The following is a 16,190-nucleotide window of genomic DNA, read 5'->3' as shown; positions in this document are numbered from 1 at the left end:
CAGCCACAGAAGCTTGTAACGTCTTCTGGGTTGTCTGGGAGTCTTGGTGGCTTTCCTCACTCTTCTTCTTGCACAGTTACTCAGATTATGAGAACTGTTTACTCCATATAGATTTACCACAGAGTGTCATACTGTTTGTATTTCTTCATACTTGATGTCAATAAAGTCCAAGACATATTCAATGGCAGCTTCACTATCAGAGCCTCGTCCACGACCACAAAAGACTCCAAGCTGTCACTGATGTTAAAGGGGCAACACACGGTATTAAGAACAGGGGGATGTAAACTTTTGATCAGGGTCATTTGGGTCGTTTCTGTTGTCATTATGATTTCAAAAGAGTAAACACAGCTTGAAAATAAATGGCTTCACCCAACCACTAACCATGAGTGGAAAAAAAAGCTTTTGTGTTATCATTCATATTCTCTTAAAAATGGCCAAAAAAAAAACAAAAATTCTACCAGGGTATGTAAACTTGTGAGCACAACTGTAAGTTTGATCCACATCTGATCTGTGTTGCGGATTGAGCGGATATTTGATTTTAAAATTGAAAAGCCCTTGTGATCAATATTTTAGCTTGTTTACATATATCTCAAGAGGCTCTCAGAGGGTCAATGATGAGCACTTCCATGCTGCTGTTGAAGATAATTCTGCCATCAGACTCCGTGCTGCAGTCTGGATGCTGCAATAAGGCCAAAACGCCAGATTTGAGCTCAGGAGAGGCCGTCTTACTGAAGTCGACCACTTCGGTTAGACAATCAAGCAGTCGCTCCCCCTTCTCGTCTCCCTCAGAGAAACACTCAGTGATGTCTATTTCAGATGGCAGGTCATAGCTCTGGTAGCTCTGTCCCTTGGAGTCCAAGAAGTTTTTGATGTGTCTTGAGGTCACCCACTGACTGATATCACTTTTACACAGCTCATCATAGTAGGTCCTCCACAACTTCTCCCAGCCACCCTCACCTGGAATAAGTGATGCATGTGGAACAACGTCAGTTTGAAAATATCTACATATCATATCTGGTCTACTATTCACATTATTAAGACAGTATTCACTCCAAATGGAACATTAAGACTTCACTGCAATGTAGCAAGCTTCAAAAGGCCTGATTAGCTCATTCTGGGCTTTCTTCACGTGATCTTGCTGTTGACTGGTGCACTCTCATCTGGTTTACTGTATCTAAACTTCATCACTACGTGCATGGCTTGACACAGTTAAGGCAGCATGATATTTCATCCCAGAGCTTGTCTGAATTGCTGAATCTTATAATACTTATAAGCATTACTTATTTGCAATTGTACATACGAAGGCCGACATCTTTTCATTTATTTTTTTTTATTTACCAACTATTTTGTCTTGACAAAAAAAAAAGCAGAACGTTTGACCACATTACACCAATTTTGGCATCTCTTCACTGGCTTCCTGTCTCTGTGAGGTCTGATTTTAAGGTTCTGCTATTAACCTATAAAGTTATACACAGACTAGCACCAGCCTACTTAGCTGACCTAATTAAACCATATGTACCGCCCTTACCAAAAAGTAGTACATGCAAGTATGTTTCAAGTATACTTCCAGTTTACTTTTTATATACTTATCAGTACTATTTTTTGGTAAGGGCGGCCCAGGCTTTGCATTCTCAGGGCGCAGGACTACTCTGTGTCCCGAGGGTGAATTGAAAGTCTGCTGGCCACAGAGCCTTCTCTTATCGTGCACCTGTTTTGTGGAATGATCTCCCGACAGAGATAAAACATTCTGATTCGGTAGAGACATTCATTTCCAGACTTAAGATGCATTTATTCTCCCTTTCTTATGACTAGCATACTGACATAGCATGGAACTATGCTTACTATCCTTTTAAATCCATTTGATTACCTCCGCCAAGGAGGTTATGTTTTCGGTCGCGTTTGTTTGTTTGTCTGTCTGTTTGTCACCAGGATAACTCAAAAAGTTTTGAATGGATTTTGATGAAATTTCGTGGAGTGGTTGGAAATGACAAGAGGAACAAATGATTAAATTTTAGTGGTCATCCGGATCACGATCCGGATCCAGAAAGTTTTTAAAGGATTCTTCACCATTGCGGGATAGGGGGAATTTTGACATTCTAGTTGCTAACTCCACAAAAACAAGGCAGAAAGGCTTGAAAAAAAAGGGTATAACATAGTCAAATGTTCTATCAAACAACAAAGTTTGGTGATGATCAGATCCGGATTCCGGATCTCGTGATCAAGAATATGCAAAAATATAGGGAAAATAGAAAATGTGTCAGTGTGAGGTGAGAAATGAAGCTAGAGATGCACAACTAACACCAAATCGTAGCTGAATCTGTACTGATTCAGTAATGTGTCATCAGATTTGATGTAGCTTCAAATGTTATGGAGCTAGATCCAGAAGAAAACCGCCATTACCGAAAAATCGTTTTTATACAATAACTTTTGAACTAATAAAGACATAAAAGTGATTCCAAGTTCTAGTGATATGTTTTCATGGTCAAGGATGTCAAATATACAGGAAAGAAAAGTGTATGTATCATAGTTTTGGTTGTAACTCTGAATTGTTGAATAGATCACTGTGCCAAGGAGGGAATCTCTTTAGGGTCAGTGACCCTATGGCCTTTGCGGAGGTTTGCACTCTCTGAGTGCTTCTAGTTAGTAATGGAACAGGTCTCAGCCTCACCTTTATCTAAATTCTGGGTCTGTTAGTGAGGATGAGGACTAGCGGCTGTCGACCACCTTAGTATTTTTTCTGCTTTGCTGTTGATTTAATGTTGATGAATACTGCATTAGGTGTGGCTATTCCAGTGATTGATTCTTCTCTTTTACTCTCTCGTCGAGATGTGAAGGGAAATGTGCAGGAATGACATCTGTAGACAACAGGATGCTGGACTGGCAGTGAGATGCCATGCCTGAAGCATGGCATCTCCTTCTAACTGTTAGAATGTTCCACACACACATGAATTTGCCAGCATGCATGAGTGAAGTTCATTACATTAGCTAAATTCTATCACAGGCCCATCTTTTTACACCAACCAAGGGAATATTTGTCACTACTCATAAATTACTTTAGAGTATAAATGTAAAAGTAGTTGAAATGTTCTAAACTTCCAGTGATATTGTTCACATTTACATAAATTTCTTCAAATATCCCTGTGGCTATGTCATGGTATCTTCCAACCTTGAGCTGGTCTTCATCATCAGCTTATACCAGCCATGTGACCAGCTCTCAACCAGTGGGAATGGCTAAACTGTCTTTTTGGACATGGTTTGTACTTACTAGATGTTGCGTTGCGTGTGTGTTGTATTTTTAAGTATTGCGCGTGCGTAGGCATGAAGTTACGTGACGGGGCAACGGGTCACTGTAGTTTTGGTTGCTGGTAAGTAAACTGTGTGCTAAATAAGTAAAAATGAGCGGCCTCAAACCAGCCTCAGCTTATTCTTCAAGGCCGCATCACACTGAGACCAAGGCCAAGACAGAGTCATTGCATAGCGACGCCGAGTCATCAAAAAATTGGCTTTGAGGATGAGGCCAAGGTGTCAAAAAACTGGCCTTGAGGCTGGTCTAAAGACCTCCAACACTGTTAGAAGGATGCAGCCCCTGAATTGGGACACAGCCCTTTGTGTGAGCCTGCATGTGTGTCCATGTGATCAATGTGGACATGATCTCTTGACCATGTATATCAAAGAGAAACCTTAATACCCAAGGTCCCCTCATTAAGACTTCAGACAAGTTCGATGTTGGCCATTTTTTGATTCTAACTGTGACTACCAGGGGAAGAGTCTGTGAAGACTTGTGGATGTACAATAAGATCTTGACAAATACTTCATGCATCAAGCTGTAAACCACATCTGTATGTGATGGAAACAACAAATGATTCTTGGCATTTGTTCAGGGTTAAAGTTACGGCAGCAAATATCTTGACGATCTGACAGTGCACCACTTACCAGAGACAAGAATGAGAAGAAGCTTCCCGTTCTTTTCAAGGAGACTCTGAAAGAAGGTGATGGTTGATTCAGGATCCTTCACATAATACAGCATCTGTTGATTCCAACAGAAATTAATTACAGACATGGAATAATCACACTATTGTAGACAGATGTTCTGAATGGTCCAGAAAAGGCTTTGTTAGATTAATATGACCTCAGTCACACAGTGTGCAGGTCAAACACACACCAACCTGGATCATGTGGATGAAGTCTGCCTTTTTGGTCACCTTTTTCTCTTTCCAGAGCTCCTCAAACTCAGAGGCAGTCATCGTGTTCCAGGTAAATTTTATGTGATCTAAACCTGGTTTCTGTGACACCAAAGCTGCATCGAAATACACAAAACAAGCAAAATCATACAACAGACATCACTGTGTTCACACAGTGATTCTTAATTCATGATGTAGAGCATAATTTTAGAAATTTTTAATATACAAAGCCAGATTTTTTTTTTTTTTTTTTTGGTCTTTTGATGTCCTCAAAAATTTCTAACATGTAAAAGCTTAAGGAGGCAAACACTTTTTCACACACACCACTGTAAATAAAAATGAATTTTCTGAATGAAATCAAGGCATTTGGAATATGGGAATTTGCAGGTACAAAATGCGTGATCAGTGAGGGAACGGTGTGTCTGTATGGAGTCTACCTTTGTACTTTTCAATTTCCTGGCTGCTCGGCTCCACCACCTCATTATCCACGGTCACATCTGGGAACTTCTGATGGATCTCAGAGAGCATCTCTAGGTCAAGCACACCTACAGGAACAAGCATCATTTAAACATACTTTCCTATCGACCGCTTAGTCCAGTTAAGGGTCGTGGGGGGCTGGAGCCTATGCCAGCAGTCATAGAGCATGAGGCGGGGTACACCCTGGACAGGCAGGGCCACATATAGACAAACAAACACATCCACACCCGCACACACACGTACGGACAATGTTTAAAGTTTCCAATCCACCTAACCTGCAGCAAGTCTTTGAACGTGGGAGGAAGCCGGAGCACCCAGAGAGAATCCACGCAAACATGGGGAGAATATGCAAACTATACACAGAAAGGCCACAGGTGGGAATCAAACCCATGACCTTCTCGCTGTGAGGCAACAGTGCTAACCACGAAGCCACCGTACTTTCAAATACAAGAAATACAAAAAGATAAAAAATAAAAATTTCTAAAATAATTTTCCTTAAACTTCAACTGAAAGCAAATCTCTAAAACTTTATATATATTAAATAAAAATATAAAAGCCGAGATGTTGGGTGACATACATAATGCTACGCTTTGGTATAATACCTGTAAATAATAATCAGTTTTATTTACAGTTTTCTTCAGGCAAGTCAGGGGATGGATACATGAACATTTCTAAGTCACTGAATATGTCTTGGACTTTATTTACATCAATTATGGTGAAATACAAAACATCAAATCTAGGCTTGCATGTCAGATATACTTTCTGCCAAACTGTAGCTGAACTTTCAGGTCTTTTTAAGAAAATCCTCCTCTATACCACTTCATCATGAATCTGCATTTTATATTTTTTATTAATTTATATCAAGTTGTAGAGATTTGATTGCAGTTTAACTTGAAGGAAGATCATTTACATTTTATGTTGTATTTGAAATGACATAAACAAATTAAAATGTGTAAAATACCAAGTGTTCCAATACTTTTGAGGACAACTGAGAAATGGTCAGGGTCGTGTGTATTTTAAGTGAAACGCATAAGGACCTGTGCTCATAACAGATTTCACAGTCCATTAGAAAAGTGTGTAAAATCAAATGTGTAATATATTAACATGACAGCCCAGTGCTCATGGTCAGGTATTGGGGTTACTCAGGAATAAATTAATCCCATGGTATCACAAAACAAAGTGCAATGAAACACAAAGTGTTGAAGTCACACTGTGTGATTTTTATAAGCTTAAAGCTTTATAAGCTTTCTTACCAGCACCACTGCCAACTCCAATGACATTCAGATGAGATTTTCCTTCTCCAATGCTGAGGGAAGAACAGATCAGACTTCAGATCAGAACAGTTTTGGAATCCATACATCCACCTCATGATCACAGAAGACATAAAACTAAACATCTGCATCACTGGAAACTAGCAGCAGTGACACCTGTGCTGTTTTAGCATCAGGGAGTCCAACTTGCCCATAGTGTTTGCACACTGTGGGTGACTTTCAGTTTTACAGGTTTGTGTCCTACCTGGCCAGTAGGTCTGGCAGGATGTTGTGGATGAAACTGCACACGCTTTCATGTTCACGTGAATACTCCAGATAATAACTGAAGGATTTTTGATAGCGGCTGTCATCGTCACACAGGCTCATCAGTTGAGACGCCATGGCATGTATACTGCCAAAATAAAAATCAGTCTGTAAATACAAATGTCATCAATGCAGAAAATAATCTCAATCATAAAATAGTCACAGTGCAGTAAGGGCCCCTTCACACATAGTATGAATAAGTACAAATCAGTACAAGTACATTTCACAGTGGAACAGCTCGTATGAGCGAATCACGAAAACATAGAGTCGAGGGGCAGGCATGAACAATCCCGCTGCAACAGTTTTGTGCATGCAGGAACACAGTGCAAGCAGCTGCGCGATGTGAAAAAAATAAAAAATACATGCCACCCATGGGATTCTAACCTGCATTTTCGAAAAGCTCTGATTGCCAGCCAGAAACTTTAACTCTGTGCTACCATCGCTGGCCTGTAAATGGTGCAGAAAAATGCCTGAAATCAACAAGGACATGGACGAGGCGCACTGTATGCAGCCACTGCAGCCCAGCACAAAGGCGAAACATGTTTTATGTATTTTCCACATGAAGACAGCAGGAAGAGACACGTGCCTCACGGAGGAATGTTCTAAGTTCATGTCCTTTAAAACACAGTACATGTTCTCCAGCTGGGACATCCAGGAACACAGATCTCCGCTGTGGGCGGACACATGCCCCCCCATCTGTTCGTCACTCAGACCAATGTGTCACTCTCTGTTTATGTGTTCATTCATTTTCATTATTTGTTATGTAATTGCTGTGATTATTTATATGCCTGGCGGTGGTTTCTGTGTTTTTAATGTGTGCACTGAGCCGTCATCCAGCTGTCAGTGTGCTGTGATCAGCTGACAGGCACCTCTCCGTGCTTTGTGCGCTCAGACCTGGCTCAGATCTGTACATACATAGCATTTTATGCAAGTGTGCTCCCCCCACCCCCGGCACACCACATGTGTAGGGGGAGCGGAGGCAGCGGGGAGGAGTGCGACACGCGCACACGTGCGAGACACATGCACCACGTGTGTTGCTTTTTGCAACTCCACAGTCGTGGGGGCACTTAGACAAATTTCACATCCAGCTCGAAAGTGATCGTCTGTTGACTGTTTTCATGCTAATAGCGTGAATGGCCACATATCTTCGAAGTGCCAAGCGAGCGGTGTTAGATGTTCGTGTGTGTGACCTGGAATTTGGCCAACACCTGCCGTGAGAGAGATCGAATGTGTTCTCACAGGGCACATTCTGTCTTTCAGCGCAAACAGTTGCAACAACAGGTGTACGAGGTGTTGGAGGCAGCGTCGATTTTACACATATTGCATATGATTCCTGCTTCATTATGTGTGAAGGGGCCCTAAGGGTCCTACATCCTGAATGAGCCCTGACACCCACTGGCGCTTGTACTTGTTTCCGTATTTAATCATGTGAAGTGGACGAAAGTTTATATGACTCCTCCTGGACAGCCTACCAGTCCATGGTCCATGTTACATCCCCAGACAGCTGGGTATTTTTCAATGCAGTAGAATACAGCATGACTGAGAATTGAACACAGGTCTACGTATTGGTCACTGAACTCCCACCCACTGTGGTACTTGCTCTGCAATAAGACAAGTGTGTGATTTATTTTTCTTTCCCTAACATGAAAATGGATTATTTGCTTGGAAAAGAGCTGCAACTGATCTGAACACTTAAATGAATCACACACACAAAATTTCAGAAAGTTAATAATGACTTTGGGTTGCTGTCCATCACTCTCCACTCTTTATTTGGTGACTCATCAATGAAAGAGTGAATCACAAACAGGTCAGCCTCGCTTGTCCAAATACTTCTGGTCCCCTTAAAAATGGGGCACCACGCATAAAAAAAACATAATACTTCCAGCAACACTCATAAATTTGGATGAGACTGCCCTCATATTTATTTTTCAACTCTATTTTAGTGATTCAAATTTCAAATCAAACTTTAGCATTTAATAATGACCCTTTGGAATTTCGGCCACTTTCTTCCTTCTCTTTCTTCCTTCTGTACTATTAGTCTGATGGTCTAAACACTGAACCACTTTGAATTTCAATATGACCCTATGGGTCTGTTTATCTTGGGTAGTTTTAGGGCTAAACCCACCTACCACAATCAACAATACGACAGTAAATAGGACACACTTTATGACAAAAAACATTCTTGGTGTGTCTTCTGGATGCATCTACAATGATGTGGCTGTGTCTGGAGTTTGTCAACACCTTTTTGCCAGTTGGCAAAAAATAAAATAATCACACGATAGGCATCACTGGTGATGTCTTTGAGTGCCATTTGGATTTGGACAGAGATTTTGGGGTGGACACATAGTTTCAACATGGTCAAGGACCTATTTCAGTGTCAAGTTCATGGTGGAACAATGTGCTTTCATTACTTTGGGGGTGCGAAAATCAAGCTCTCACTAATTGTGAGATCGGGGGAGGAGTAAATGGTTCAAGTGGTGAAATTTCAAAAAAGGTCCTTCTGAAGAGTTGTAAACCAAATATATGAGAAACAGATGTTTACAGAAATAAGATGTTTCAGGGTGTTATCCACCATCTTGGTTTATTTTGTTTGAGCGAGCTTCCAGCTGATGTCACACTGACTTTCTTTACTCTGATTGGCAGTGTCCATGTCCTTCTTAGCATCCCTCCCACAGCCCTCATGTGATCTAAGATGTCACTACCCAATGTAGGTGATGGTGTCTTATCACCTGATTTTATCTTCATTAAAGTTGAGCGCCTTGGGGCAACTGTTTGTTGTGATTTGGCGCTATATAAGAAAAAAGTTGATTGATTGATTGATTGAAAGTCAAATATTTATCTTCATTAAAGTCAAGAAAGGGTGACTATAAAGTGAGTATTAGCAAAATGTTATTATTTTCAAAACAGGTTAAACAGGTTATCATTTTCATGTTGAGGTGGCAAAGGGGTGTTATTCGGCAGCTGCTGAAAGTAACTAATAAAGTAACTAGTAATCTAACTTCGTGACTTTTAAAATTTAATTATCAGTAAAGTGAAAAAGTTACTTTTTCAAGGAGTAATCAGTAATTGATTACTTTTTCAAAGTAAGTGTGGCAACACTGAGTACAAGGTACGTCAAAATTCTACATAAGTACAGTAACAAAGTATTTGTACTTCTTTACATGACAGCACTGCACAGCACGCTGTGTGTTCGCTGTTTAAACCGCAGACAGACTGAGAAAAAAGAAAATATTCTCACTTACATGTCACAGAGATGTCAGTGTGTCCACAGAGAGCAGCAGACTGAAAGAAATCCACCTCCTGCTGAGCAGGTTAAGGAACAAAAAACCCTCCTTTAACAGTCTTGTGACGTCAGTAATGAAACCTTAAAGGGCCACATATATTTTTAACAGTGGAGGTGATTATCTGCTTGGTTTACTTGAATATAAGCGTCAGTAATATAATGGATAAACAAGATATAACAGAGAAAAGAGTCAATGCACTGAGCAGTGGCATGTCTAAGATTATTTGATTGAGGTGACCCCTCGGGCAGACATCTCTGGGGTACCGTGCAATGCCTGGTGGGCTGATGCGCAGTTTTGGGCCAGCTGTCATAATTTAAGCAAAAAAGTATATTTTAAATCATTTTTATTGACTGTGACAGCCCAAAGGTTGATTTTCTTGAAGGATATTGGGCTAATCCAATGAAATGTCTCAGTCCTCCACGGCCCGCCCCTCCCATGTGGTACTAGAAATGGAAAAACAAACAAAATGTGCCAAACTGACTGATATGTTTGCCATTGCCACCACAAATTCGATGGTGTCGGCTGCTGTCAGCCCGGTAAGAAGTAGCCGAAATGTTTATGAAGCGGGATGTTTCATTTAGGGCCCCTTCCACCCAGCACGAATAAGTACAAATCAGGGCAAATCACAGCGAAACAACCCGAATTGTTATGTGCCGACGCAGGTTGAGGAGCGGACCTGCGTCTGACTGAACCCAGCGCTAAATAACCAGAAAGCGGTTCCAAAAACAAAACAGTTTATTTTCCCCTTTTTGCGCAATACTCAGTGTACAACGTAAAAGTGCGTTTGTCTGGCGGAGTGAAGGACGGCGCGCTCTCCAGCGCCCAAACGGATCGAAGCCCGGTGCCTCTGGACTCACATTCACCGCCAAACACCCCCCAGGTGGACACGACAAACCGACTCTGTGAAGGATAGAAAAGGTGAGGTAAGTCAGCAGCTACAACTAATATCCTTCAAAGGCACACACTATCAGCAACACATTCAGGTCTGAATTTAAGCTTTATGTAAATGAGCAGCTTCTCACAACAGGTGGAGGATCATCTGTCCGCACGCCACAGCCATGAGAAGCGAGCTGCACAATTCTCATCAATGTTCAACTATACTGCGTAACAAAATACCAAATTACTGTTAACAATTATTCAGACAATCAATCACCTCTGATGTGTGCTGACAGCATGTGTCCCTCACCCGTCCTCCTTCACAGGCACGATGTGTCAAACCCAGGCGCGGTCCTCAGCGTCTCACAAACGAACGTCACAAGGTCGAGTTCCCGGCAATTCTGCTTGAATCACTCATGGCTTAAATGCAGAACGCCATCTCATTATCTGCTTCAGCTGAAAGTCTTTAAGTCTGCACGTGAGCATCATCCACAGGTGCAGCCAATAATGTTGATGAGGGTGAAGGATTCTTCTGCCAGCACCTTCTCCACAGACAAAAACCAGTTTGTATACCACCTGGAGAGCAAAGAAAAGAAAACAACACAAAAACATCCAGCCACCCCCCAACACACAACAGTACCCCCCCTTTAACGGGAAGCCTCCCGGCGACCGAACAGACCAGGTCCGAGAACAGCACCTCCCTCCGGGGTCCTCATCAGGAAGCAGCCGGCACAACGCTCCCGAGGTCCACCGCAGACAGCAGGACAGGGCACCGCAGCTGGAAGGCCGGCTGGCATCAACAAAAACCCCAAAAGAGTCCCAAGTACCACCTAACATACAAAAAAAACAAAACCCACCCAAAACCTCCCCAGGGGACTGTCCCATCCAACCCCGGGAAGAAAAGAAAAACTCCCAAATACAAAAACCCAACACAGCCCCACAAACACAATACAAACATAAATTCACAAAGAAAAATAACAAACAACCCCCCCAGAACGACTTGCAGAGCCCAACACCCCCCAGAAGACCTTTACCGCCAGTTCCAGGAGAAACAGCCAAAGCCGGAATCCCACAGAGGTCCCCAGGTACACATGGAGCAACCGCGCCCCCCAGAGGACCGTACCATCAAACCCCAGGAGGCACCCTCCCCACAACCCAGGAACCCCAGACCCAGCCACACTTGGCTAGCCGGCCCCACAAGCCAATTCCCCCCCAGAGGACTGTCCCATCAACCCTGGAGGCGGAACCTGGAAGGAAACGTAAGAAACACAAAAATCCAACCCCCAGTGGACTTCATTAGACTACCCCGGGGGCAAATAAAACAACCGATAAACCCTGTTACCTCCCCCAGCACCCCGAAAGACCCCAGATCACTCCCAGAGCCCTCTGTTGGCTCAATTTTGGCGAACGGCACAAAATTACTAAGCCAGGGAAAGGAACAGGAAAAACCAACCCGGCCCCAACCCCAAGGCGCAGCGGAAAACCGGAAATACGTCCAGTGCCCCAACCCGACCATACCCCCAGCCTATCGGGAGGGGTGGAACTACCGAAATGGCGAACGGCAACAGATCGGCCCACCCCTCCGACTGCGGTATGTTCCCGCTGCACCACACCCTGGCAACACCAATGACGAACGGTACAAAGGCCCACCGAGGCTGGAGTGGAACCGGGTGTTAAGGATTTTATATATATATATATGTTATCACTGTTAAACATTTGTACCTTTTGTCTTCTTTCTGATGAGAACGGTGTTGTGCTGTTTGCACTTAAACCCGAGAATGTACGTGTTATTCAACCTTGTTGGAGCTGGATGTACTTATTATTATTATTACACAACTTGTTTTCGTAGCCGCTAACGACTGGGAGTAAAAGAACTGAAGGTTGAATTTTGACTGATTGTGATGTGATGCTTAGTGTCCCAGGCAGATGCAGAACAGCTGATAACTGCAACAGACGAACGAGATGTGCTGACCTCCGACGATAAGAGTAAAGAAAGAAACTGTTTTTCCTTACAGCTGCGCTTATTGACGTATGTGTTTATGTTACGGGAAGAAACTTGTCTCGCGTTGTCCCCCCCCCCTTAGGACAAGTTTTATGATGTGATGAGGGATTCACTAATAAAAAGAGCGAAGCGCAGGCCAGACTTTAGTGTAGCTTTGGTGTACAGCCTGGCCGCACTCCGCGCGTAAAATTTGACTTTCTGTCTCACTGGTGTTTCTTGACTCTGTTTGTCTTATCAAAGGTTTTAAGAATGTTTGGAGGAGAAAATACCCAACATTGACTGGGGGCTCGTCCGGGATCTCAACAATACCGGAGGTGTCCAGCGGAGGTCGTCAAGTCCAGACGTAAATCCTTGGCCAAGGTCCGATCGATTGATCGTGTCTGCAATTGTTGACCACCGTTGGCATCGTCTGGTTGACGAGATTTTCCCGAAGAAGACAGACAGGAAGTCGAGTCAGTGAGTAAAATTTCTTTGTAAATAGTACTGAGTGAGTGGTGATCAGATCACATAAACAGTTAAATTCCGCAAGCGATGATACAGAATCGTCTGTTAATGCAAAGCAGTTAAACTCTGTAAGGAGGGTGCGGACTCCTCTGTTTATATACGCGTACCGGTAGGGGATAAAAGTGATCACATAAAACAGTTAAACTCCGTAAGCGATGATACAGAATCGTCTGTTAATGAAACACAGTTAAACTCTGTAAGGAGGGCGGACTCCTCTACGGTTGCGAGGGACGCACGTAGTTAAATTCCGGAAGGAGGATACGGACTCCTCTGTTTTAATACGTAAAGGAAATCCCGGGTAGAAATACGTGCACTGTAAAAAAGCAGTTAAATTTGGCAGGGACGGCGGAGTCCCCTAATGCAGGACATTAGTTAAATTTCACGGGAGGGCGAGCTCCCCTGACATAAGAATACGCGTACGATTATTAAAAGTGTTTCTATGTGTAAATAGTGTTTTGTGTAAGTGTAAATAACTGTGTGAAAGTGTAATACTTTGGACAACGTTAGTGACAACCGTGCGTGTGGAAGCAGCAGGCAAGTGATTCCGCTTCCTACGGGGAGGTGAAAGGAATCAACCACACGACGGCTAATTAATTGTCACGTCCAAAGAAAGTGTGAAAACTTCAGATTTAGAACACCCTAGGTGTGCCCCCGTCTGAAGTCCAAATTATAACAAGGGATAATAAAAATGGGGGGTAAGACGTCTAAAAATAAGGAAAATTTATCAACTGACGACTGGAAATTTATGGAAGCAAAAAATCCAAAAACAACAAAGAAATTGGAGACCTGGATAAATAAACATGACTTTGACGGACGACTGAACCTGATCAGTATACAGAAGCTAAAGAAGGAGTTAGAACAGAAACATAAAGGTGATGAGAAAAAGATGCAGAAAGTAGGGGCAGATTTAGTGGCATTTTGGGAGGAGGAAGCAGAGAACAGACAGAAGGGAGCAGAGAAGCGACGATTAGAGAAAGCAAGGAAAAAGAAAGCTGTAGGTAAGGCAGAAGAAGATGTGATAATTCAGCACAGAGAACCAGAACAGCCTCAGCAACCACCGCCGGCTGGATCGTCGGTGACAACAACACCCTTATCTCCTCTACCAGAGGATGACGATGTACTGCCACCACAGTATGATTTAGCAGTAAAACCTAAGGTAAAAAGTGAAAAACCAGAAAAACCAGAAAAACCACAAACACGCAGTCAAGCGAAAGTGCCTACAGCCCCTCCCATGGTGGAACACAGTGACCAGGGAGGTGCCTATCCTGTGATAGAAGTACCAAATCCTCGTGCAGGAACAGCAGGATATCGATCAACCATGCTCGTATATCGAACATGGAATGCTGATGATATCAAAGCAGCAGTCGACATGATACCATCGCCACATGTCGATATTGAGGGATTTATGCAGGATATAGAAAACATTAGAAGTTCTTACCACCTTAGTGGACCTGAAGTCCAACAGGTGTGGATGAAAGCATGTGGCCCTAAATGGAGTCAGGTACGCGGAGACTGGAATCCTGCAGACCAACAAGGCGTACCACGGACACATGATGATCTAGTCTTGAAAACAAGAGTGGAAGCTATGATTACACGGGCAAAAGGTGTGTTAGGACCAAAGATAAATTATACTGAAATTACCAGGACAACTCAGAAAGAAGGAGAGCCATGGATAGAGTTTAGATGCAGATTTGAGAGTGTATTTAGAGTCCATAGTGGCATATTGCCAGGAACACCAGTGTATGAAAACAAATTGAAAAATATTTCACCTGTGAAGCTGACAATGACCGATTTGATTCATGATGGCAACTCAACAGCTGTCATAACAGTAACAGGTGCCACTGAAGATGTTTTAAAATTGAGATTCACAGGTATGCCATTACATGTGTCACTTTGTAAACCATATTTGACAGAATGGCAAGAATTGGGACTGACAGTCATAACAGCTTTGTCAGTCACTGATTGGAGCAGAGTTGGACCACGAACGGAGTTCAGTCCATCAACTAAATTGTATAAAGTGCCAGTTAATGTCTCATTGGTGCTGACAGCTGGAACACACATTGATGTGTCCACTTCACAATCCTGAGTGTTTCAGTTGAGTCCTGAAGAGGATGATCTCTCTCTTCTGTACCATCAGGATTGTGGACAACAGGTCCTTCAGATGTAGGACTGATAAAAAATGCACAACCTGTAGTTATAAGACCAAAAACAGAATACAGACCATGTGTAAGACAGTATCCATTGAAACCTGATGCAATTGAAGGAATCAGGCCAGTAATAGAGAATTTATTAACAGCAGGAGTAATAGTGCCATGTCCAGATTCACCATGTAACACACCCATATTTCCTGTAAAAAAAAAGGCTCCGCCCTCAGTGGGGTGGAGAATGATTCAAGATCTGCAGGCAGTAAATGCTGCTGTGATTAAAAGAGCACCATGTGTACCAGATCCGCACACACTGTTAAGCTCATTGAGATTAAATTCTAGTTGTTTTTCTGTAATAGATATCAGTAATGCATTTTTTTTTTTTTCTGTACCAGTACACCCAGATAGTCAATTCTGGTTTGCTTTTACCTTTAAAGGACAACGATATACATTTACCAGATTACCGCAGGGTTACGCAGAGAGCCCAACTATTTATTCTCAAGTCATGTCAGCATGTTTAGCCAATTTTGTTCCACCGGCAGATAGCCAACTGTTAGTGTATGTTGATGACATTCTGATTGCCTCTGACACACGAGAAAACTGCATAACTGACACAGTAGCATTATTATGTTTCTTATTTGACAATGGCCACAAAGTGAGTAAAAACAAAGTTCAGTTGTGTAGGGATAAAGTAAAATATTTAGGACATGAATTATCAGCCACAGGGCGTACTATCCTGTCTGACAGGAAGGAAGCAATTTTGCACGCTCCAAAACCACAAACCAAAAAGCAGATGATGTCATTTCTTGGACTGACTAATTACTGCAGGGCATGGATTCCCTGCTATGCAGAATTGACTAGTCCACTTTCTGATTTGATGTACAAGGATGATATTTCAATGTCAACCGTGTTGGAATGGAACAAAGATGCTGAGGAAGCCTTTGTAAAAGTAAAACAAACATTAGTGTCATCCACAGTTTTGGCACTACCAGATTATAGTAAACCATTCATTCAAACAGTTGATTGTAAGAATAAGTTCATGACTAGTGTTTTGGTTTAAGTGTATGGCTCAAAATTGAGGCCAGTTGCCTACTACTCATCTAAATTGGATGCAGTAGCAAGTGCTCTACCACCATGTGTACAGGCTG

At 42.5% G+C, this 16,190-nt stretch overlaps 1 protein-coding gene across 1 annotated transcript; it reads right to left on the bottom strand.

Moving 5' to 3' along the window:
- Window positions 1-428: 428 nt before the first annotated feature.
- LOC117524587 (histamine N-methyltransferase-like) lies at window positions 429-9,553 on the bottom strand. Its single transcript, XM_034186400.1, has 7 exons — window positions 9,475-9,553; window positions 6,174-6,320; window positions 5,912-5,964; window positions 4,619-4,726; window positions 4,167-4,297; window positions 3,934-4,027; window positions 429-957 (listed from the first exon to the last, which is right to left on the bottom strand). Exons 2-7 carry the CDS (start codon window positions 6,308-6,310, stop codon window positions 590-592), a joined length of 891 nt encoding a protein of 296 aa, XP_034042291.1. The 5' UTR covers window positions 6,311-6,320; window positions 9,475-9,553; the 3' UTR covers window positions 429-589.
- Between the last annotated feature and the right edge of the window lie 6,637 nt (window positions 9,554-16,190).

This window comes from Thalassophryne amazonica, chromosome 14 (genome assembly GCF_902500255.1).
Source record: "Thalassophryne amazonica chromosome 14, fThaAma1.1, whole genome shotgun sequence".
NCBI classification, from domain to species: domain Eukaryota; kingdom Metazoa; phylum Chordata; class Actinopteri; order Batrachoidiformes; family Batrachoididae; genus Thalassophryne; species Thalassophryne amazonica.
Note: the sequence above shows the minus strand (reverse complement) of the source record. Positions and strands in the feature narration are given on the sequence as shown.